Genomic DNA, 23,753 nt, shown 5'->3' on the forward strand with positions numbered 1-23,753 from the left:
AAATCCTTCCAGGGCTTGAGCAGAGAGCCAGCGCTTTTCACGGATGAGAAATGCAGTAGCATCTTGCGTTATATCCACGTGGGGAGAGGGTGTATCACTGGGGCCTACTCTGGCTTCAGGGAGAACAGTCACCAGCCATTAAACCTTCCAGAAGGGCGGTCTTGGTCTAAACATATGTTCCTACCCAGGCCACAAGTTATTAAGTAAGCGGCTATAATCCCTGCCACGTAGACATCTTAACGGCACAACTGCAAGGACAGTTTTATGATGCAGAGTAGTATCTATTTCTCTGCACCTATAAGATAATAGAAAAAGTTGGTACATAGTCCAACAGTTTTCTACTGCTCGTGCATATACTTCTAACAATCCTATAATGCTGGTGTTAGCCTGATGTTGCGGATCACAGAAATAAAGCATAGGGAGGTTTATTAATATGACCATGTATGTAAACATGGAGCGCACTACCAATATATAGCAATGTCAGGTTTTAAAAGGAATTGTCAACAGAGTCCACTTTCTTTAAAAGATTTTTATTTATTTGTTTTTAGAGAGAGGGAGAGAGGGAGACAGACATCCATGTGAGAGAGAAACATCAATAAGTTGTCTTTGCAGAACCTGCATCCCAGTCCTGTGTCCTGACCGGAAGTCCACCAGCAACCTTTTTGTATTGCGGGATGATGCCCAACCCACTGAGCAACACGGTCATGGCCAGAGTCCACTTTTAACCAGTACATTCCACCACCTCTCCTTTCCCAGACTCCCCAGGATCAGAAGGAGCACCCCAGGAGCCAGCAAGTGTGTGAGGACTGCCGGGTGCAGCGTGGAGGCTGTCTCGTGCCCGCAGGCGACCTTCCAGAATATCCCCACACTCTGCCTGCTAAGGCCCGTGTGGTAGCGTCTGCCCGCAGGGCGGGACACCCTTTTCCAGTTTGCACAGCGCTCTATTTCCCTTCCTCTCGTGGCTTCTTCCTTACCTTGTTCTGCCTTCTGCCTTCTCAGGTCTCTCCCTTTCCCTAAGAAACGGAAGAGAAAATGACCAAGTTCCAGGTGAGTTGGATTTTATTTCTGTCACTTAACATGCTATTTCATTTCTCAGCAAGTGGATACCTTCTTTCTCTTCCTTGACAAGAATAAAGAACAGCAGACATTTAATACCATTTATGTGACATGCTTTTTGTTTCATTAAAAAAAAATCCTTTTATTTTTTATCATTGCATTTCACATATAATAGTGTAAAAGAGACTAGAAATTTTAAAAATGAAAAACTCACTACACCTATTTTTTCCTGTGATCATTTTTTATGTGCATTCATAACTGTACCTGCAATAATAGATAGAATTTTGAATTGGTTTTTATTTTCAGTTAAAATTATAACCCTGAATTATTTCATCTACTGCTCCTTCAGTGACTCTTGGACCCCCCGCTTTTAAACTCGTCCCCGTTCACAGATTTTTAAGTTCTCGAGGATTCTTGCCGTTTTGCACAGCAGTGTCCGTTTTCCGACATACACTCTTTACTAAAAAAGCAGTTCTGAGAAAATTCTAATGTAATTTGCCCTTCTGTTCCAGGGACCCAAAACTAAGAAAAGTTTTTTTTGTCCCTGATGTACTTTGTAAAAGGAACACCTAAAAATGTTTTTTTCTGAACTGAGAAAAAAATAGTGTTATATGTTCATACGAAAAGGGCTGGAGTCTTTCTTCCCAGGACCTGAAGCTTTCTCTGTCTGTCTGTGGGCCTTGTGTGCCGCACCGTTCACAGATTATTTTATTAGAGTAACGCAGGCACTTAACAACTAGTCATACAATAGGATGCAGGCACTTTCCATCTGTCACTTTGTTCACTGCCCTGAGGGGGACTTAGCATCACCTTCGCTGTTAACATGAACATAAGGTTCATGTAAGTTCAAGTCCTGCTCAGGGTCTTACAGAAGTCAAGCACCCGGCCAACTCCAAAGCCTTTGCCATCTGGATCAAGAGTATCAGGCATACTGATCAGGTGTGTAAAGAGAAGCAGAGAGGCCCACGTGGGTGACTGGGAGTCTCCCTTCCCCCTTCCCCTTCCCCCCTTCCCCCTTCCTTTGAGAAAAAAAAGAGAGAGAGAAGCAGGAAATTCCAAAACCATCCTGAGCTCTCATTCAGAGACCAAGTTGTGATGTTTGGAGCCCCAGCCCAAAACGCAGTGTTGAATGGGTCTTCATATAAAAAATGTCACTTTCCCTACAGCAAAAAGTTACAGGACAATAGCAAAGTAGAATGACAAATATTTACAGTAAATTAATGTTATTACAAAACAGGAAGTAGCAAATAAATGAAAGAGAATGATATTCATTACTAATCAATTTTGTGAAAAATTTTTGAAATAACTTACCAAATTTACTTCCAACACTCAGTGATTTTTTTTTTTTTTTTTTTTAGTTTTTATTTACTTTTAGAGAGAGGTGAAGAGAGGGAGAAAGAGAGGGAGAGAAACATCAATGTGTGGTTGCCTCTAGTGCACCCCGAACTGGGGACCTGGCCCACCACCCAGGCATGTGCCCTGACTGGGGATGGTGATGATAATATTCACAATAATGGCTCCCATTTATTGGGTATTTACTAAGTGCCAGGCACTGCTCCTAAGTACTTTACCTGTAGTCATTCATTTTATTTTTAAACCTTTATTTTTTTAGTATTTTATTATTTACTTTTTAGAGAGAGGGGGAGGGAGGGAGAAAGAGAGGGAGAGAAACATCAGTGTGCGAGATACATTGATCAGTTGCCTCTGGCACACCCCTAGCTGGGGACCTGGCCCCAGGCGTGTGCCCTGACTGGGGATCAAACCAGCGACCTTTTGGTTCGCAGGCTGGCACTCAGTCCGCTGAGCCACACCAGCCAGGATATCACTCGTTTTATTACCAGGAGCGTAAGGCATAGGTATCAGCATACAGATGAGGAGTGAATGAGGACCTTATCGAAGGCCACACAGTGTGAACGCAGGCAGTCGGGCCCCAGGGCTGGCCCACGCCACGCCACCACCAACGCTGTGCGCTGTGCGCTTTGGCTGGGCCACAGAGGGTCTCCATACAACAGTCAGGGCGACTGATAGCCTGAAAGTTTGGCAAATTAAATGAGTGTGTGTATGAAAGGGAAAACAGATTCGTCCCACATGGTCAGAACTACATCTTTTCTGGAGCAAATGACATTATTAATAAAATTTAAATGACTAACAGCCCATGATGCAGCAGAGTTCCAGGGCCTTACCCATAGGTATACAAACAAAAGGTAGCAATTTAAAGTACAAGGATTTCTTTCTCTTTTTTTTTTTTTTTAATTATTGATTAGAGAGTGAGAGAAACATCAGTGTGTTGTTCCACTCATCGATGCACTCATTGGTTGAGTCTTGTCTGTGCCCTGACCGGGAATCAAACCCATGGCCTTGGCGTATCGGGATGATGCTCTAACCAACTGAGCTACCGGCCAGGGCCTAAAGTACAAGGATTTCTTTTCTTACAGCCCTTTTGGTAGCTGGAGTTGGCGTTACAGAAGGCAAACAGAAGGCAGCTCCCTAAATGTCGCTCAGGTGCCTCAGAAGCCAGAACACCCTCTTTCATAGGTGCTCCTTTTCCATAAACATGCCCTGTGTGCGTTGCTGTCGTAGGAGCCAGTGATGTTCAAGGACGTGGCCGTGGTCTTCACGGAGGAGGAGCTGGGGCTGCTGGACGCCGCCCAGAGGCAGCTGTACCGGGACGTGATGCTGGAGAACTTCCGGAACCTGGCCTCCCTGGGTGAGCACAGGCGGCCTCTGTAACTCAGGGTGGGCCTCTTGGGTGTCTGCGTGCTCATTTGTAGCTCTGAGCTTGGGTATCTGAGAGTTATAATCTCTGTGCAACAAAGGCAAGATTTATTTTTAAGATTTTATTTATTTTTAGAGAAGGAGGGGAAGGGAGGGAGGTCTCCAAGAGAGGGAAAGAAACGTCCATGTGAGGAACATACATCAATCTGTTGCCTCTCGTTTGCGCCCCAATGGGGGACCGAACCTGCACCCCAGGTATGTGCTCTGACCGGCAGCCCTTCGCTTTGCGGGATGACGCCCAACCGAGCCACACCAGTCAGGGCAAAGGCAGGGTGTTTTTTGTTTGTTTGTTTGTTTGTTTTAGGGTTCTATACCAGGTTTATTGAAGGAAGGGAGGGAAAGCGGCTAGAGGTAAGAGGGAAACTCCCGGTCCACCTCGAGGGCCCGTATGAGTCCCCTTGACAAGATGTTTTTGATGTCACTGTTCATGTAAAAATCTGCCCTTTGAACTATAAAGGAGCATATTGTGGTCCTGCCCCCACTGTTTTGTCATGAAATTAATTCAGTTGCTCCAGCTTTTTTGTTTCTTAGGGTGTCAGTAACTGTTTATTAACTTGAATTTTCAGAGGTTTTTTGTTTTCTGCTTTAACAATATATTGGTAAATAAGTTTAAACTTCCAGAATATTTACAAAAGTAAAAATATAGAACAAGAACACCCATGTAGCTTTTACCTAGATTCACCTATAATTATATTTTACCCCTTTGCTTTATCATCTATGCTCATATTCTCTATCCATATAATTTGTGTATATATATGAACATGTATATTCATAATGTTTTTTTCTGAACCATTTGCAGGTAACTTACATACACCATCTCCTTTTATCTCCAAATACTTCAGCATTTGTGCAGAGTTCGGAAGTCCCCAAGACTAAACTCTCAGACACCAATTGCAAGGTCAGGGTTCCCCAAGACTACCCTGAGGCTTGCTAATTAGCTAGAAAGACTCGCAGAACTCACTGAAAGCTATTAAACTCGTGGTTACAGTTTATTCTGTGGAAAGGAAATAGGTTAAAATCAACCAAGGGAAGAGATGCCTGCGCAGAGTCGAAGGGTCTCTGCACAAGCTTCCGGTTGTCACCTTCCAGCAGAGTCGCGGGCAGCACTAACTCTTCCGTGTGGCAGCACATGTGGTGTCATGTGCCTGAGCCTCGGGGGCCAGAGCTTTTCCGGGCACTTGGTCGTGTAGATTTGGTTAGACACCTTTGTGGTGCTCCTTAGTTTCCAGTCCCTCTGGAAACGTGCTGATATCACGTGGCCCAAAGCCTCACCATAAATCAGATTGTTAAACTACCTGGTGTGGCCCAAGGCTTCTGGGTAAAAAAAGAGACTCTTACCACGTAGGACATTTCCAGGGCTTAAACATCACCCTCCGAGAGCTGAGAGCAAAGACCAGGCCTCTGCTGGGCCAAGGTTAATTCTTTACTGAATAGTACATTTTGTAGAAATAAGAATATTTTCTTACTTTCCCCAGTGCCGAAATAATGCTTTTATCCACGCTATCATTTATGCTCTTATTTTATCAACAGAGCCAAATCTATTCCTGCTAGCATATTTTTCTCCCTCCAGAGCAAGATCTAGTCTAGAATCCAGTCCGGCTGTCCTGTCTGTTTAACCTCCCTTAATTAGGAACATTTCCGCAGCATTACTTGGCCTTCTATGACAGTGACACTTTTGAGGAACACTGTTACCCCATCCCGCAATGTAATTAGAACATTCCTCATATTTCCTCATAATTAGATCCAGAGGATCCTTTCTGGCTGGAACTCTGCATTGGTAGTGGTATGGCCACTTGAGGGCATCACAGCTCGAGGCTCACTGTCTGTCCCTCGTGGGTGTTGTTAATTTTGACCACCCAGTCAAGGTGCCAATTTCTCCACCATAAAATTACTGCTATTTTTCCTCTTGCAATCATAAGGCAGTACTTTTTAAAAAATATTTTACTTTTTAATTTATTTTTTAGAGAGAGGAAGGGAGAAAGAAAGAAACATTGATCAGTTGCTTCTCACATGCCCCCAACTGGGGACCTGGCCCGTAACCCAGGCATGTGCCCTGACTGTGACTTGAACTGGGGACCTTTTGGCTCATGGGAGAATGCCCAGCCCACTGAGCCACACTAGTCAGGACATGATGCAGCACTTTTTACGACCACACAAATATTTAGCATGCAGTGATGATCCTTGCCTTGTCCAGTCTTTGCCATGATAGTTACAAAATGATGATTTTCTTAGTGCTTCCCTCACATTTAGCAGTCAGCACTTGACATTCTACAGTAAGCAAGATCCTGTCCCATTTACTTATTTGTTATTTCTAGGGGTTTGTGAATTTTTTTAAATATGGCTTATAATTTAGTGCTGTACTTATTTTGCTAACATTTTCCCAAATCCAGCCTTTTTAAGCTGACTCTTGTGCCCTTATAATATGCCCCAACCATTTTTTAAACACTTCCTTACTTTATGCTCATCTTTTCTTGGGTTAGCCAAAAAGTCCGTTTAGCTTTTTTCATAAAATAAGACACATTTTTTATTTTCACAAATAACTTTATTGGTTTGGATTTTGAATATGTCATCTATCTCCTGCGAGGTATAACATTGATTGTTCTCAATTAATGTCTTGATTTGATTGCTATCAACTTCAGCTGATCTACCCGACCACGGCGCATCGTCCAGTGAGAAATTTCCAGCACGAAACTTTACAAACCTCTTTTGACATGTTCGATCAGTCACAGCACCCTCTCCATACACTGCACGCATCTTTTTTATTTTATTTTTTTACCTTTCTTGAAATAATAGAGCATAATATACTGAAAATGTTGTGTACTTTCTTCCATCTTCAGGCTTAAAATGGCTACACAAAAATTCACCAGTTTTGACAAGTTGTTTTTTAAATGCACACTGATAGGACAGTTGTCACAATACAACCTAACAAAATTGTTTCGAATGAAGTTAAAGACAGCTGAGCGCAACTAGACCCATCTTGCGGGAAAACAAATAATGAACTTTTTGGCCAACCCAATACTTTGCCCCAGCTCAGCAATCATCATTTCTTTTATTAGAGAATGGTGTTTAAGGCCAAGGCCTAGATGTTACTATTGTCAGTGCCAGTGTAAGGTTTTTGTTTCTCGGTCTCAGGGACTAGAGCTAGGAGGTGGTGAGTGTGTGTGTGTAGGTGCACACACACGCGTTCATATACATACACAAGTACATGAGAACACACACATGTGAATAGATGTTCAGTTTTACCCAAAATAAGAGATGCTTAATTAAAAGTATACTGAAATACCATTTTGGACCCATGGGATTGGCAATGTTATTTTTAACTTTTTGGGCAAATCTCTGGGAAATAAAACACCTTTCATCCATTGAAAAGTGGGACTGCAAGGGACAACTGTAACAGAAAAACAATAAATACATAAATTAAATTAAAAGAAAAGCGGGACTGCAAAATGATACAACCCCACAAGAGGGGAATTTGACAATATCTAACACAACTATGTATTAACCCTTCCCTAGCAATTCACTTCTAGGAATTTTTCCTAGACATAGAGAAGTACGAAAGAGCATTAATAGCATACTATAGTTTCTGAAAGAAAGAAGAGGAAATAAGTAAATATATATAAATATATATGTATGCTTATCTTTAATTAGAAGAAACATGAAAGGATTAATCAGAAAATCACGAGGTTAATTTTTATAGGGGGTGGAAGGAATGTGGGACAGTCACACCTGTTTGAATAGACCTTTATATCTAGTTTGAACTTCTCAAAATATGTTAATTCAGCACACTATAAAAATTAAATTAGAATGCACAGGGGTGGTAACCTAAAACTGAAAGTGAAATGAACTCAGTTGTATTTGAAATTGATACCATAACCACATTCAAGAAAAATGAAAGAACTCCTGGAGGTAGCTAAGGAGCACAGTTTAAAACTCTGTACCCTTAGTTTTAGGTGCAGTGGGAGTGGGAGGAGAGAGTGAACTGCAATCTGAGCATGTTTCAGCGAGTTTGTTATTACAGTGATACGTGGAAGAAGGAACTGTGAAACCATTTTAGGTGTATTGCAGGGGCCAAGACAATTCCTTGGAGGGGTAGTCAGAGCGGAAGCGTTGGACAGCTGTATGGACTTATATGCATGCCTTACACCTCACACACACACACAAATGAACTCAAAATAGATAAGAGATCTAATATAAATCTAAAAGTATGAAACTTTTCTAAGGAAACCTAGGAAAAAATCTTCATGACCTTCAAAGCATTCTTAGGACACCAAAGGCATGATTCGGAAAATAAAAGGTAAATTGGCCTTCAAAATTAATTTTTTTCTTCTTCTTGCCTTTTTACAGGGAATCAGCCCTTCAAACCAGACCTTATATTCCAGCTGGAAAGAGAACAGCATTTGATGATGGAGACAGAAACCCAGAGAGATGGGTGTTCAGGTGAGAACTGTCCAGCAGTAACCCAGCAGCCAAAGGGCCTCCTAAAACATAATTCAGAACATACCACTTATCTTTTTAAACGACAGTGGCTTTCCATTTCACACGTAGTGAAGTCTAAAGCACTTCCCGTGGCTTTAGGTCTGAAGGTGTATGTCCCCTCTACCCCCTGTAGCTCTCTGCATTTTCCTCCTGTTTGCTCGCTCACTGTGTCCCGGCTGCACTGCCTCACTGCTGCCCGTCTGACTTGTCGCGTTTGCTTCGGCTTCAGGTTCCTTGATTTGATATTCTCTCTGCCTTGACTGAATGCATGATTGGTTAATAGATGCATGGTCTTCACTGTCACGAATCCTCCTTGAGGTAGCTATTGGGTATAGAATAATCCAGCCTAATCGAAGGAGACTCCAGAATGTTTTTTGTCATATGATGAATGCTTGTCCCAATTAGGTGTCCTTGATTATTCATAGGTGGGTAGCCATTATTTCTAAAAGATTAAGACCCACCAATCAACTAGAGTAAGTATCAAACATGAGCAGTGCCAACGTTATAATTGGCCCTTCCCATGCAGCAATTTCAGGTGAGACATTTTTGCATTGGTGATAACTTCCTTATTCATGTCCTTAGCTCTTTATCTTCCCATTGTGTCCTCTCCTTTCCCCCTCCCGTCCTCTCACACCTGTATAGTCGCATAACCTAACTACAGTTTTGAAGTAGAATTTTCAAGTTGGACATTTGTATGAGTCCAAACATCCTGGTAATGTTTCTTCTGCTCAGATCTCCTTTTTTGTTCCAAGTTGAGTGTCACTTTCTACAGTGAAAAAGAGAAACAGCTGAGTTTTTCTGCCGCACCCCACATAAGCTTGCTTTTGTTTTCATAACATTATATATTTTTCCCTGTGGACTGAGTTAGAACTAATTCTAAAATGATAGTTTTGAGGCATGGAGTTGGGTGCTGGAGCCATTGTTAATGCAGATAACTCGAAAAAGACAACTCTTCTCAAGTTCACACAAAGTGTGGGCCATGAGTCATACATTAACAAATTTAAAAGAATAAAATCATAAACATCTGCTCTAAGACCACAATGGAATTAAACTAAAAATCAGTCAATTTTTAAATTACTGGAAAATACCAGAATACATGGAGATTGAACAACACATTTTTAAATAACACATGAGTCAAAGAAGACATCTCAAGAAATTAAAAAATATTTTGGATGAAATGAAAATGAAAACAGCATGTCAAAATTTGTGGGATGCAGCAAAAACAGTGCTTGGAAGAAAATTCATAGCATTAAATACATAGAAAGGAAGAAGGAACTAAAATCAGTCATCTAAGCAATCGCGGTAGGAAACTAGAAAAAGAAAAGCAAAATAAATCCAGAGTAAGCTGACAAAAAGGATAAGAATTGTAGCAGAAATCAATGAAATTGAAAATAGGAAATCAACAGAGAATCAATAAAACTAAAAACTGGTTCTTGAAAAGATGAATGAAATTGATACAAAAATTCAGCCAGGCTAATTAAGAAAAAGAGGACACAGATTACAAATATCATAAATGAAAGCGGGAACATGACATCGGAACCTACGGGCTTTAAACAGATTAATAAAGGAATACCATGAACAGACTCTTATCACCACAAATTTTAAAAATCATTATTTTAAGTTACAGTTGACATACAATTTCAGGTATACACACCAGTGGTTAGACATTATATAACATTGAATGATTACCCTGACACATCTCATACCCATCTGACAACACACATGGTTATTAGAGTATTATGGACTATATTCTCTGTACCATACTTGACAACCCGTGACTGTGCTGTAACCACCAATCTGCACTGCTAAACCCCGTCACCTTTCCCACCCGTCCCCCCAACCTCCCTCCCATCTGCCAACTGTCAAAATGTCCTCTGTATCTGCGGGTTTATTTTTGCTCTTGTTCATTTATTTTGATTTTTAGATTCAGTTGTTGATAAATATTGTCATTTCATTGTTCACATTTTTAATCTTTTTTTTTATTCTTAAAGAAGGCCCTTTAACATTTCATGTAGTATTGGTGTGGTGGTGAGCTTTACCTTGTCTGGGATGCACTTTATCTGCCCTTCCATTCTGAATGATAGCTTTGCTGGATAGAGTGATGTTAATTGTAGGTCCTTGCTTTTCATCACATTGAATACTTTTTGCCAGTCCCTTTTTGCCTGCAGAGTTCTTTTGAGAAATCAGCTGATAGTCTTATAGGCACCCCTTTGTAGGCAACTTTCTGCTTTTCTCTTGCTGCTTTTAAGATTCTCTATTTTTCACTTTTGGCATTTTAATGATGATGTGTCTTGCTGTGGTCCTCTTTGGGTCTAGCTTGTTTGGGACTCTCTGTGCTTCTTGGACTTGGATGTCTATTTCCTTCGCCAAATTAGGGAAGTTTTCCTTCATTATTTTTTCACGTAAGCTTTCAATTTCTTGCTCTTCCTCTTCTCCTTCTCGCACCCCTATGGTTCAGATGTTGGCATGTTTAAAGTTGTCCCAGAGGTTCCTAAGCCTCTCCTCATTTTTTTCAATTTTTGTTTCCTCATTCTGTACTGGTTGACTGTTTTTTTCTTCCTTATGTTCCAAACCCTTGGTTTTGTGTGGATTTTCCTTCGTTTCATTTAACATAGCCTTCACTTATGCGTTTGCTGTACTCAAGCATATCAGTCAAGCCTGTGAGCATCTTTATCACCAGTGTTTTGAGCTCTACATCTGTTAGGTTGGCTTTCTGCTCTCATTTAGTTCTCCCACTGGAACCCTGATCCATTCCCTCTTTTGGGCCATGCTTCTCTGTCTCCTCATTTTGACAGGCTCCTGTGTTTGTCTGCCTCTGTCTTAGGTAGAGCTGTCACACATGTGACGTTGTAAGGGGTGGAGCCTTAGGTATTCCTCAGTACAGGGTGACCCATTTCACACATTGGGGTGCTGTATGTGGGGAGGGGTCTGAAAGGGAACAATGCCACTTGCTCAGCCCTCACCCTTTTTCCAGGCCCTTCTCCCACTTACATATGGGACTGGCGCCCCTCTAGCTGCTGCCCTGGCAGTCGTTCCCAGAGTGGGTAGGTCTGTGGATGTTCTAGAACCATGGGGCCCTTTAAACAAGTGGATTCTGCTGAGAGACCGGCAGTTTCTTCCTCCGCCCCAACACCCACTGGCCTGTACAGTCAGAAGCAATGAAGCTTTATTTTCCCTGGTGCTGGGACTGTGAGCTGTGCGGTCTGGTCCCAGGCTGGAAGCGCTCCCCAGGTGTCCCTCCTAACTTTTTAAAACGTGTGACTGCGCCGCTGCTGCCATTACATCGCGTCCTCTCCACCCCGGCTCCGCCCCTTCCTACCCGTCTGGATGAGTATTTCTTCTTTATATCTTTGTTTGTTGGACTTGCATGCAACTCGATTTTCTGGAACTTCTGGTTGTCTCTAATTGTGAGGTAGTTGTATTCCCTCTTAGTTGTGGAGAGAGACGCAGGGTGTCTCTCTAGGCCTCCATCTTGGCTGGAAGTGCTGTCATTATTTTTTTAATTGTTTTCATTTTTGTTCTCTCACATCTTCTGGCACCCTCATGCTGCAGATGTTGGTACGCTTGTAGTTTTCCCATAGGCTCCTTACACTATCTTCATATGTTTGGTTTATTTTCTTTTTGCTGTTTTGTTTGGGTGTTTTTTGCTTTCTTGTATTCTAGATGACTGATTTGATTCTCAGCATCATCTACTCTGTTGGCTCCCTGTGAATTATTCTTCATTTCAGTTAGTGTATCCTTCATTTCTGACAGGTTCTTTTGTATGGTTTCTATGCCCTTTTCCAAGCTGTTGGCAGTTCTCACTAAGTTTCTTGAGCACCCTTATAACCATTGTTTTGAATTCTGTATCTGGTAGCTTGTTTGGTCCATTTCATTTAGTTCTTTTTTTGGAGATTTCTCCTCTTTTATTTGGGACCTATTTCTTTGTCTCTGTATTTTGGCTGCTTCCCTGTTTTGTTTCTATATATTAGGTAGAGCTGCTACATCTCCCAGGCTTGGTAGAGTGGCCTTATGTAGTAGGTGTCTTATAGAGCCCAGTGGTGCAATCTCCCCAGTCACCCCAGCTGGGTGCTGCAGGCGCACCCCTGTGTGGGCTGTGTGCACTGTCCTGTTGCTGTTGCCATCACTGGGAAGGACTGACCGACCCCCAGGCCGATCAACTGCAAGGACCTGCTGTGACCACAGTGGAGGAGTTGCTGTGCAGGACCCAACCCTGCGGATCAGGACTTGCTTCACGGGGGCTTTGGTGCTCACCGAGTCCGCCCCTTGGGTGTGTCGCTCAGGGAGGTGGTAGTGTTGGAATCTGGCGTTGTCTGATGCTGTCCATCGGGTGCACTGGCTCTGGGGCCTCCCAGGAGGTGCCAAGTCAGCCACTGCCTGTGCCCCGCCTTGGGTGTCCCAGCACCAGCTGCAGATAGCGGCTACTTGTGTTAGGCTTGGTGATGCCCAGAATGGCCAAGCTGTGAGCCAAGGCGGGCTGCCGCGAGTGCCAGGCCTGCGGCCACTTAGCAACAGGTAAGGGGTACGGCAAGGCCAGATGCTGCTTGTTTGAGCGATTTTAGGAAAGCCTGCAGCATGAGGCAAGCAAGGCCAGTGGTAGGGAAAAGCCACTGGAAGCGGCTCAGGTGGGCACCCAAGTTGAGTGGGGTGGGGTCTTGGAATCACCACAGCGGGGCAAACAGTGTGAGCCAAGTTCATGGAGACTTAGATATGGTGTCCTCCTGTTGGCTCTGTGTGTTGGGGGGAGGCGGCCTCAGAAAAGAAACAGTTGCCCCTGCCATCACTTGCCTGATGCCAGACAATTCAGTTCCTCCCCATATGTCCCTTGTTCCTGCCAGGCTGTTGCCCCAGGGCTGGAGTTCAGTAGTAGTGAGTCTAAGTAAGTCCATGCCAAGCCCTTTAAAGGGAATTGCCTGGTACTCCAGAAGCCCTCTGTCTGCCTCAACCTCGATTCCTGCTGGTTTTTAGAGCCAGAAGTTACAGGGATTTGTATTCCTGGCACTGGGACCCCTCACTGCACAGCGGGTACCCCCACATCTGGGCTATTCCTCCTGATTTTAAACTGCCACGTGTGGCTGTGGGATCAGCCCTTCTGTATCTCTCTCTGTCCCTCCTACCAGTCTCAGTGTGTTTTTTTTAATTTATTTTTTTTTAAAGGGGGGAAGGGAGGGAGATAAAGAGGGAGAGGAATATCAGTGTGTGAGAGTTACATCGACTGGTTGCCTCTTGTACACACCCAGCCAGGAATCCATCCTGCAACCCAGGCACATGCCCTGATGGTGAACTGAACTGGGAACCCACTGGTTCACAGGCCGGCACTCAGTCCACTGAGCCATACCATCCAGGGCTGGCTTCTTCTTTTTTTTTTTTTTCACTTTTTAAAAAAACATATACACTATTGATTATGCTGTTACAGATGTCCCAATTTCCTTTCCCCTTGTTCCCCTCCACCCAATGACACCCCTTTCTCCAGTTGTCCCCCCCACCCCTTAGTCCATGCCTATTGGTTGTGCATATAGTTCTTCTCAACATCTTCCTGTCTACTCCACTCCCTCCTACTGTGCTTCTTAATTCCTGTACCATCTCCCTCCCTTTCCCCCTCCCTGCTGACCTCCCCCCAATATGTTCCCCATACCTATAATTCTTTTCCCACTCTCGTTGCCTACTTGGTTTGCCTTTGTTTCGGTTCCCTAGTTTCTGTTGTTGGTTGTTGTGATACAGTTTTCATTTTAATGTTCACAGTTTTGATCCTCTTTCTCCTAAACAAGTCCCTTTAACATTCATATAACAGAGGTTTGGATCTGGTGAACTCCTTCAGTTTTACTTTGTCCTGGAAGCACTTTCTCTGCCCTTCTATTCTGAATGACAGCTTCACTGGATAGAGTAATCGTGGTTGTAGGTTTTCACTTTTCATTACTTTGAATACTTCCTGCCAGTCCCTTCTTGCCTGCAGAGTTTCTTTTGAGAAATCAGCTGAGAGTCTTATTGGGACCCCTTTGTATATAATTCTCTTCTCTCTTGCTGCTTTTAAGATTCTCTCTTTATCCTTAATTTTTTACATTTCGATTATAATGTGTCTTGGTGTGGTTCTCCCTGGGTCCAGTTTCTTTGGAACTCTCTGTGCTTCCTGGACCTGTAAGTCTATTTCCTTCCCCAAGTTAGGGAAGTTCTGCTTCATTATTTTTTCACATAATTTTTTAATTTCTAGTTCTTCACCTTCTGGCAACCCTATGATTTGGATGTTGGCCTGCTTATACATGTCCCATAGGTTTCTGAGCCTCTCCTCATTTTCCTCACTTTTCACTTCCTCTTTCTGAATGGTTGACTGTTTGTTCCTTCCCTATGTTCTGATTTGTTGATTTGATCCCTGGTTTTCTTTCCCTCACCACTTGTTTCGTATGTGTTTTCGTTTATTTCAGCAGGACTAGCCTTCATTCCTTCCCCATCTTGTTTAAGATATGCTGTCAGGTCTCTTAAGTATTCTTATACCCAAAGCTCTGAACTGTGCCTCAGAAAGATTTCCTACCTGCTGTTTTGTTAGATGAGATATTTGCTGGCTGGTCAGCTGCATCACTGGGCTGTCTATCATGATCTGTGCCATCCTGACAGTTTTGTGTTTACCTTTGTTTCCTGGGCGGGGCTGTCACACCTCCTACGCTATAGGGGGCGGAACCCTGTGCACTTGTCACAACTGGGCGACCCTTCTCACCACACTGTGGTGTTTTGTGTGGGGGCGGGGGTCCAAGATGGATTCTTGCTGTTTACTCTCCACTGAGAGACTGGAGTGTTCTTCCTCCGTCCCCACCCCCTCCGGCCTTCACAGTCTGAGGCAACACTTTCCCCAGCATTGGAATTGCGAGCTGATGGGTCTGGTTTGCAGCCGGGGGTGCTCCCCAGGCACTTCTCACCTCCCCTTAAATTCAGGTGTCTGTGCTTACCACCGTCCTGCCGCCGTCACCGCAGCTGCTGCTGCCAGCACAGCTTGACCTCTCCGCCCTGGCTTCGCCCCTCCTACCCGTCCGGACGAGCACCACTTCTTTATAACTTCATACGCAGGACTTCCATGTAGCTTTATTTTCTGGAACTTCTGGTTATTTCTGGTTTTGTGGTAGATGTATTCCTTCTTAGTTGTGGAGGGAGACAGAGCGTGTCAGTCTAGGCCTCCATCTTGGCCAGAAGTAGGGCTGGCTTCTTTAAATCCCTAGTTGTAGGACTTCCATTCAGCGAGATTTTTAAAAGTTCTGAATGACGGCTGTTGTGTGGTTTAGTTGTATTTTTGAAGTGTTCCTGGGAGATTCCGAGTACCGTGTTTACCTCCGCTGCCATCTTGGCCAGCGGTTCTGTGACCACCAATTGAATTGCCTAGATGTAATAGACCAGTTCCTCGCAGGACACAATTTTCCAAAACTTACACAAGAAAAAAGACAATACAAATAGGCCTATGTCTGTTTAAAAAATTGCATGAATAATCAATAACCTTCCAAAACAAATTTAAAATTCATTGAGTTGTTAGGAAAAGAAGGAGAAACAGACAAAAAGTCAATAAAGGTTAAATATATTCTGTTCAAGAAAGGTAAGCCACAGATGTGGTTAAGAGAGTAGTCCACACAGCAGCTTAAGTATTTGTAATCAAAACATGTTACTGTATCTTCTGTCCAGAAAATGCCTTTTTTCTGCTGTCTAAAAAAGCAATTTTCCACAGTGTGCTGCAAGAATTTTTAAAACATGCAGTACCTCACTGTTTAATCGGAGGCACTGACCTCTTTTCCCTTAGATTGTCAAATACAAAAATGACAACAGCCAGTACAATAGCCATCCAGTCTGAATGAATCAAAATTGTACCTACATTTTTGTCAGATAGGCAAAAATACAGTTTCTGGTGTACCACAGAATTTTAGTAGTTTATGCGTGCCATGAGATGAAAAGTTTGAAAGTCATTCAAAGCAGGGTAGTATCAGCCTGGGTTGCCTGAGCTGATATTCTTTTATTTTTATTTCATTTATTTAAAAAAATTTTTTTTCAATTTTGACTTGATATTGTTGAATGTTTTTTATTAAAAGAGAAAAGGAAATCAAACAGATTCTTCTCTTAATTCATTATGGCTAACTATTAATAAAGATTTTGCATTTATGATAAATACAACACCTTCATTATTGAGGGATTTAGTATAGGACGCTGGAATGTTGACTTTCTCAAACTACGGAAGGATTACTAAGAAGATAAAGTTAATTAATTTCTTCTAGTGAGGTCTTCTAGTATTTTTTATGCAATGCATATCTTCTCCATCAAATAAATTTTATTTATACACTTGACTTAACACAATTTCTTGTCAGTATGCTACTGCTGATACTAAAATAGAACTTAAATGTTGAGATATGGAAAGGAAATGACAGGGGTTTCATTATGCATTACTCACTAAAGGAAACAAAAGTTAATGTTAAATATCTGATCTTTTCCACAAGAGGCTGAAACTAAGTGAAATCACATTTTTCCCCCTCTCTGCCTATAACATTAAAACCACTGGTCAGAAAGAAACTTTCATCTCTTTTATATATTTGAGAGATTCATATGTCTTAAATTTTGGACAAATGTGTATTGAAACAGTTGCTCTGTAAGTTGACTAGCAAGCTGCTTGCAGGTCCTCAAGCCACCACGTCAGTTCCAAAAGACACGACATATTAATCTTCATGGGTGAATATTGAGTGTTTTTGATGGTACCAAAACAAAACTAAAAATTATGATTAATTCTAGCTTAAAGCCCAGACTTCTTACATATAAGCTCTTTACTTTATCTGACACGCTTCCTATAGTATGCCTCATTTTCTCCCTTAGTTGATAAAATATTAATGTAATAATTGAAGATACACTTTTCAGAAGTCAGGTAAATTACTAAGCATTTTTTAAAAGATTTTATTTATTTTTAGAGCGAGCAGAAAGGAGGGAGACAGAGAGGGAGAGAAACATCAATGTGTGAGAGGAACATCGGTTGGTTGTCTCTTGCATGCCTGTAACTGCGGACCTGGCCTGCAACTCAGGCATGTTCCCTGACTGAGAATCAAACCTGAGACCTTTTTGTTTACAGGCCGGTGCTCAGTCCACTGAGCCACGCCAGCCAGGGCACTAGCACTTTTTTCAGTACTGAGATCTCATAAGCCATGTTACCCTGCAGTCCATGCAGTACAGTGTCAGAGTATGATGTCGCTTAATCATCAGTGTGGCCTTTTCCTTTTCTAAAAGATGAGCGATAGAGTGGAGCTACAGATAAGATTTTGAGTGACAGAAAATACAACAACCTAAAGGTTATTTAAAGATTAAAAAGATGTAGCCCTAGCTGGTGTGGCTCGGTGGTTTGAGCACTGGCCTGCAAACCAAAGGGTTCCTGGTTCAATTCCTGGTCAGGGCACATGTCTGGGTTATAGACCAGGTCCCCGGTTGGGGGCGTGTGAGAGGTAACTACACATTGGTGTTTCTCTCCTTCTCTTTTTCCCTCCCTCCCCCTTTCTAAAAATAAATAAAATCTTTTAAAAAATAAATAAAAATTAAAAACATTCAATTCACAAGAGATTCCTGTGACCTTTGCTTTTCTCATCAGCAGATGATAGATAACCTGGGCATAAGGCCGTACCTCATACGGCCTTTCAGCTTTGCAGCCAAACTGCCGTCCCTGTTTCTTTTCCCATGAAATATAATACAATGTCCATGAACGTGCCCTTTCAGTTCTGCGAGAATGACTCAGACTGTGGGCCATGCTCGTCGCACAACTGCTGTTCACTAGGAGCGCCGTGGGCAGGGAGAGCAGCACAATGCACACAGCAGAGCGCTTGGCCTTGTGGGTAGTACAGCCCAGTGTGCAGAGACAACACAGACAGATAAGGAAGAATTAATTAGTTTTGAAGATAGTATGTTATGAAAAATTTACTGCTCTCTTCTCTGGGTGCTGGAGAAAATATATTTCCAGGTGTCAGGAGAGCACGTGTTGTACCAGTTCCCCTCATACTTCTCACTGGGTTATAAAGATCTGCTGTCTGCTTATACTTTGAGCTTTAATAACTAAGCAAAAAGCCATTTCCATCCAAAGTTGCCTATCTTCAGTGCTTTTGGTGACTCGGAGTCCCTAAACATGAAAGTAACTTTCCAGTAAGATGATGCAAGCCAACATCAGTGTTCACTGAGTTTTGATTGATACATTGCCTCAAAGGACATTTACAGGTGCCATGAAATTTGGCTCCGCTTACCTCCCTCAGCCTCCATTTTTTCCTGATGTCTTTGGAATTGAATTCTGTCTCAGTGTCTCATGTTCTGATCTGCTCCATGGCCCTTGGTGGTGGTGACATTATCTTGTGAAAGGTGTTAGAGCTGATAAGGCTCACAGTGACTTAGGAGAACTTATACTTATAATGGAGCTAAATAGCTCATTAGACATAGACCGTATGGTGCCTCGAGCATTAATTAAAGGTCTGTGTTTATCATCTGCACAGAACTTAACACACAAACTCCTTACTGTGCCCATGTGCTAGAGGAAAAAGAAAAAGTTATTATCAGGACAAACAGCATTTGCCCACTTGAAACAATAGTCTTTTTAATATGAGACTGTTCCCTTCCATATTCTCCTTGGTACCTCCAGGCAACCCATGACAATGTATATGGTTTTACAAAGCCTTTGAACACGGCCACCACGTTCAATGTCCAGCTTGTGTTGCAAAGCATGATTTTGAAACATGCAGACAGCCCCAATTATATGAAGTCTGTTGATACTTACATTCCTGATGTAGCCAAAGAAGAGCCATTTTCTAAGTATTCTTACAGGTAGTCACATGAATATTCCACTAGTTCATTGAAGTTTCATCTCATAACTGAAGTGCAAAATCTTGAAATCTCTGAATAAAAGCATTCACTGTGTACATGTCTAAATTCTCTGTATCCTTATAGGAACCAAGAACCAGCATAATATGGAGACTATTCAAGAAGTGGGATTACGCTATCTTTCTCCCAAAGAGCTGACTTCTTGGCAGACCTGGCAACAAGGTGCAGGCGGGTTAACCAGGTGCCAAGATTCCATGAAAAATTTTCAAGGAAATATTTCTAAATTGCAAAAACAAGGTGATTCCCCCTGCCAGGTTTCGGCAGGAATACCAGTTCAGATTTCTGAAGATGGGAGCTACATATTGACTCATGTAGGGGATAGTTCCAATTACATAAAAAATCAAGGATTTGCATCTTGGCGAGCCCAGCATTCTTGGAGGAAAATGTATCTGCTAGAGTCACATAATTATCAGTGTAGATGTCAACAAAGCTCCATGAAAAATAATTTCCCTAAGTGTGACAATGCCAGTTGGATCTCACATCACAATGATAATCCGAGAGTACACACAACAGAGAAAAGCTACAGCTGCCATGACTGTGGAGAAGACATCATGAAGGTTTCACTGCATGATCGAGACCAGATTCCAACAGGGCAAGAGCCCTATCCATGTAACGAGTGCAGGAAAGCCATCAGTGATGGCTTCAGCTCTGAGGTTCATCAGCAGTTAGACTTAGAAGGGGAGCCCTGTATGTACAGTCCATGTGGAAAGGCCTATAGCTATTGTTCAGTTCTTCATAAACATCAAAGTGTTCATAGAGGAGAGGGTTGTGTTTTTGGTAATTCACATCTTCAGTCCCATCAGAGAGAACATACAGGGGAGATGCTGTGTAAACGTGAATATGGTGAGAACTTGAGTCAGTGCTCATCTCATAACATCTATGAAGTTATTCACACAGGAAGGACATTCCATAGTTACGAGAAAACCTTCAGTCATACCTTAGACCTCAATAGTATTTTCAGGGTTAGTACTGGGGAGGAACCCTACAAATATAAGGAGAATGGGAATGTCTTTGATCAGAGTTCTCATCTGCAAGTTCATCAGGAAATCCACACTGAAGAGAAACTATACACAGATACGGGGTGTGAGAAAAGGTTTCTTTGTAGCTCAAATCTCAACAGTCAGCATGGAGTTCACATGGAAGGAGTACCCCGTAATCCTGAGGAATGTGGTGATAGCTTCAGTCTGACCTCACATTTTCAGAACCATCAGATTGTTGACTCCAGGGAACAATCACATAAACATTCATGTGCTAATAGCTTCAGCCAAAATTCATATCTTCAAGGCCATCAGAAAATTCACATCGGAGAGAAACCCTATAAGGAATGTGGAAATGGCTTCAGTTGGAGTTCAAAACTTAATCACCACACAGTCCACACTGGAGAGAAGCCATACAAATGCAATGCTTGCGGTAAAGGCTTCAGTCATAGATCGGTTTTTAATGTCCATCAGAGAGTCCACACAGGAGAGAAACCATATAAATGTGAGGAGTGTGATAAGGGATTCAGTCGGAGTTCATACCTTCAAGCCCATCAGAGGGTCCACACTGGAGAGAAACCCTACAAATGTGAAGCGTGTGGGAGGGGCTTCAGTCGCAATTCATACCTTCAGGGCCATCAGAGAGTTCACACTGGAGAGAAACCATACAAGTGTGAGGAATGTGGGAAGGGCTTCAGTCGGAGTTCACACCTTCAAGGCCATCAGAGGGTCCACACTGGAGAGAAACCCTACAAATGTGAGGAGTGTGGGAAGGGCTTCAGTTGGAGCTTTAATCTTCAAATTCATCAGAGGGTTCACACAGGAGAGAAACCCTATAAATGTGGAGAATGTGATAAGGGCTTCAGTAAGGCCTCAACCCTTTTGGCCCATCAGAGAGTTCACACAGGAGAGAAGCCATACCAATGCGATGAGTGTGGGAAGAGCTTCAGTCAGAGATCATACCTCCAAAGCCATCAGAGCGTCCACACTGGAGAGAGACCGTACATATGTGAGGTGTGTGGGAAGGGCTTCAGTCAGAGGGCATATCTTCAAGGTCATCAGAGAGTCCACACCAGAGTAAAACCCTACAAATGTGAGATGTGTGGGAAGGGCTTCAGTCAGAGTTCGCGCCTTGAGGCCCATCGGAGGGTCCACACAGGAGGGAAGCCCTACAAATGCGAGGTGTGCACGAAGCGCTTCAGTGAGAGCTCACGCCTTCAAGCCCATCAGAGGATCCACGCAGAAGGGAGGCCCTATAAATGCGAACAATGTGGCAAGGGTTTCAGTGGGTTTTCAAGTCTTCAAGCCCATCACAGAGTCCACACTGGGGAGAAACCATACAAATGTGAGTTGTGTGGAAAGGGCTTCAGTCAGAGATCAAATCTTCAGGCTCACCAGAGAGTCCACACAGGAGAGAAACCATATAAATGTGATGCGTGTGGTAAGGGTTTCCGTTGGAGCTCAGGTCTTCTGATTCATCAAAGAGTCCATAGTGATAAATTCTATAAAAGTGAGGAGTATGGTAAGGATTATCCTTCATCAGAGAATCCATACAGAAATGAAGTGCTCTAAAATGGTATTTTATTTTGTTTTGATGTCTTCAAATGGAAGCTGAATTTTTCCATTTACCAGATTTCTTATAGTAGAAAAAAATTTTTTTTCTCTAATGAAAATGTTATGTTTCAGCCCTACTTCAACATTCACAGTAGTCAGGAGACCACACAGCAGCCATCTAACGAGAGGTTCTGTAAGGGATTTTGTCAGAAATGTAGCATCAATCCTTGCACATGACTTTACTAGTTGCACTAGGGTTTACAAAAGATAAGAGCATGGTCAGGAATGAACAGATGTGCAGCGGTGAGCGCGCCTGAATCCATGTCCACCGGAACGAAAGCTTAAGTGGAGGAGCTTCCTTCACTGCTGGTGTATAAAGCCATGACACTGCCTGACTCAGTGGAGGCGCTCAGAACTTTGCCAAATGACAAAGTGTGTATTGAAATCTATTAAGCTCATTCACTCCTCCGAAACACACGTATCTGGAGGACTAAAAGTAACCTTAATATAATCACTTCAAGTAGTAAATACTGTTTGGATGTGGAACACCAAGGACTGCTGCAGTCTGAAATGACATGAGTTCTGTTGCAACCCTGTTAGGACTGATTTCTGTCCTGTGCACCATGTTAAGCTGGGATGAGCTGGATTTCTTACCATTTGGTCTCTTTCTGTATTCTGTCAGTTTAAAGTTAGCTGTGTGTGTCTGTGTGTATGTATGTGCACTTTAAAAGTGCAAACTGATCATGTTTTTGGTTAACTTTGCAAAAATGGAACACTGCATTTTACATAATTGAGTTTTTACTCCTGCCTGTGTGTTAAGGCAGAGTTTTACTGTAACATTTGGAAACTGTCAGAAATGATTACTAATGAAAACTACTTTCTTAATAAATGTCAAAATTACAGTACTTGTTTTTAGTCTCCATCTCTCCAGCAGAGCCCTTTGGTCTAACTGATTCTGAGAATTACAGCCTTTATCCAATTCTGACCTCTTGAGGCAGGATCTGTGATGAGTCTGGAGGACATTTGTCAAGTTTCCCTCCCCCATACTTCTCCCACTCACACAAAGTAAGGAAAAATATTAAATTTTAAAAAACATTTTTATCAAACTTGATTATGAGAATATGTATGATTGCCTTTTATGTGGCAGTGTCATCTCCAAGAAAAATGTTTTGGTTTTGTTTGTTTGTTTGTTTTGGTGGAAGTGAGAAGTATGAGCTTGTTAGAGAAGAGTCAGTCATACAGTACACGTCCAAGTGTCAAATACGCATACCCGCTGGAAATCATAAAATATAAAATACTGAGAAAGGATATGTACAGTGAAGGTAATTTTTTTAAAAACTGGAAATACATAGGAGTTTGGATACATTTCTTTATGTTTCTATAATTTCAAACTCCAGAAAGTACGGCATAGATCTAAAATGACAGAAAAGAATCATGCATACTGTTCAGTGAAAATGTGGATTGAATCTTAATAATATCCAGTTAATTTAAGTCTGTACACATATACAGGGGTGGGAAAAAGTAGGTTTACAGTTCTGAGTAAACAAAACATAGTATTCTTGTATTATTTATTCATTGTGTTATTTTCCATATGAAAACCTGTAAGCCTACTTTTGCCCACCCCTGTATATTCAAACACATGCTTAATAGATAATGTATGAAAGATTACTCACCATCATGTATACAGTGGTTTTCTCTGGCAAACAAAATGTTGGTTTAGTTTTTTCTCTTTTGTAGTTCATTCAATAATTGGCAAATTTAACCAATTTTACCAAAGCAATAAACACTGAGATAGTAACCCTTATAATTAAGAACTCATACTGTGATTTCTGTTTCATTAGATGGCAATGATTGTCCATATTAGGCCCAGACGTAACATTCCTCTTTTGAGCAGCCAAAACGAGGAAGCACAGCTTTAGAATTAGGCACTGGGAAGCAATCTGGCTTCAGACTAACAGACAAACATCAAGAAATGTGTGTAATGCGTGTCAGCTAAAAACTGGTTTCTTAGACCTCTTAGATTTCATATTTGATTAGTCATTCATGTAAGGA

General features: G+C 42.2%; 1 protein-coding gene across 1 annotated transcript; it reads left to right on the plus strand.

Annotated features, from left to right (window-relative positions):
* Nucleotides 1-649: 649 nt before the first annotated feature.
* Nucleotides 650-22,273, plus strand: ZNF112 (zinc finger protein 112). Its single transcript, XM_090259518.1, has 4 exons — nt 650-1,047; nt 3,637-3,763; nt 8,176-8,268; nt 19,237-22,273. The coding sequence occupies exons 1-4, from the start codon at nt 1,033-1,035 to the stop codon at nt 21,717-21,719; spliced, it is 2,718 nt and encodes a 905-aa protein (XP_090115644.1). The 5' UTR covers nt 650-1,032; the 3' UTR covers nt 21,720-22,273.
* Nucleotides 22,274-23,753: the final 1,480 nt, after the last annotated feature.

Source organism: Furipterus horrens, unplaced genomic scaffold (assembly GCF_987537825.1).
Source record: "Furipterus horrens unplaced genomic scaffold, mFurHor1.1.pri manual_scaffold_13, whole genome shotgun sequence".
In the NCBI taxonomy this organism is placed as follows: domain Eukaryota; kingdom Metazoa; phylum Chordata; class Mammalia; order Chiroptera; family Furipteridae; genus Furipterus; species Furipterus horrens.

Coding starts and splice junctions, on each gene's coding strand:
- ZNF112 (XM_090259518.1), top strand. Junction 3,764..8,175: donor CCGGAACCTGGCCTCCCTGG/GTGAGCACAGGC, acceptor GCCTTTTTACAG/GGAATCAGCCCTTCAAACCA. Junction 8,269..19,236: donor CCAGAGAGATGGGTGTTCAG/GTGAGAACTGTC, acceptor GTATCCTTATAG/GAACCAAGAACCAGCATAAT.